This window comes from Tamandua tetradactyla, chromosome 11 (genome assembly GCF_023851605.1).
Source record: "Tamandua tetradactyla isolate mTamTet1 chromosome 11, mTamTet1.pri, whole genome shotgun sequence".
NCBI lineage: Eukaryota > Metazoa > Chordata > Mammalia > Pilosa > Myrmecophagidae > Tamandua > Tamandua tetradactyla.
The window spans coordinates 102,649,085-102,650,739 of NC_135337.1; the positions used below are offsets into that span (position 1 = coordinate 102,649,085).

Below are 1,655 nucleotides of genomic sequence, written 5' to 3' on the forward strand. Positions count from 1 at the left end.
TCAGAACTTCTAATAAAACTGTGTTCTTGAAGTTCCACATATACACAAAGCCAAGTAGCTAAGGGGCCTTTCCCCAAAACAATGGGAGTTTATGCACTTCTTTCACTGTCTAAGAGGTACATCTAGTCCTAGGTAGGGAAGGCATCAAATAGAAGGTGTCAATGGCAGGGATAAAATGAGTTATGAACCCAGGTCAATGCTTTGTGTTGGTAAGGATCTCAACATCCTGCACAGCTATTTCAAGAATAAATACCTAGAAATCTTCCATGAAAGCCTTAAATAACAATCAGGAGGGAGCTAGTTCTTTACGTGATCATGTAACCCAGGCACCATAGTGGATACTCTACATAAATGATCCCATTTAATTTAGCAACCACTTCAGGTATTGATAAACTTCATTTGCAAGATGATGCTCTGGGAGAATTAAGAATTTAAGGAAGTGTGATTAGATTTGATCCTTCCATTAAGATTCGTCTGCATCCATATCCACAGATTTTTGGATTCTCCCTTGTTTTGGATGGAATTCTGAAACTACCTGATACATTATAAACATTAGAAAATTTAGGTCTCATATGTTTTCATTTGTTTTACTTCATTGGATGCTAATAATAAAGTTGCATTACGAAGCAGGGGCATCAAGGATGTTCAACATTTGGGTTTTCTGTCTTTAACGCTGGGATGAACTTCCTCACAGAATGATGTATCTCTTTTATCTGCACCCATTTCTGAGAAATATCGTTTTACAATTCTGTTGGTGACCTAGTGAGTTTGGACGAGGAAAGGAAATTGGATGCCATTTATGACATTCTCAAATTTTGGAATTTTTCCAGAAGGTTTAGCACTTAAAGTGAAAGTAGGTCAATTTGTCTCAGATGTGCCACATGATCAACATTTTTTATATGATGAGTTGATAGAGTGGGCCATAGGATTTTCAGAAATGAGTAAAATCCAAACACCATGCTTTATATTACACACAAATGACCAAAATGTTTTCATGGGGTTTTTCTGTCCCCTTACTGTTCAGAAAATGATCTCCTCAATAAATCTGGGTATTTAACAACCCACCTTTAAAGCTGAAGAATTTTCTTAGACCCTGTCCAATGGAAGGGAAAATAACCCATTATTCAAATACATTTCTAATTATTATATATTTCAAATCAAAGAAAAAACATGACAGCCTATGATTAATGTGAGTTAGGTATTTAAAATTTAAATTTGTTGATGGTCCAATGTCACCAAAATATTCTAATAATTAGAGGGTTAGTTAAAGTCAGTGTTAACAAATCTCTGATTTTCTTCGGACTCCCCACTCTGTGTGCAGTGAGAGGTGTACTCCTGGATTCAGGAAATCCTCTCAGGAGAGTAAACCTGCTTATTGCTATCTTTGCACTCCTTGCTCAGAGAATAAGATTTCCAATGAGACAGGTAAGTGTGTGCCCTCAGAGATAGCCCCCACTGGTACAATATATCTCCCAAACACAACAAATTGGAAAGAATATGGAGGAGAAATGCAGAGTCAAAATTCTTCCTTCTTTCATTTAGGAGTTGAATTTTTGAAATCAATAATATTTCCCATTGAAATGACATATTTCTCTGTCCTAAGGTAGCTTATTTGAGTTACTGCTTTTGACCATGTCGGCAAAATTATCTCTAGG

The 1,655-nt window shown here is 36.3% G+C and overlaps 1 protein-coding gene across 1 annotated transcript in view; it reads left to right on the forward strand.

The window, feature by feature from the left end:
- Positions 1-1,655, forward strand: part of LOC143649340 (vomeronasal type-2 receptor 116-like) — a 9,043-nt gene that overhangs the window by 1,150 nt on the left and 6,238 nt on the right. Inside the window, 3 exon segments of the mRNA XM_077119440.1 lie at positions 731-810; positions 812-946; positions 1,311-1,425. Of these exon segments, the coding sequence (XP_076975555.1) occupies positions 731-810; positions 812-946; positions 1,311-1,425 (330 nt within the window).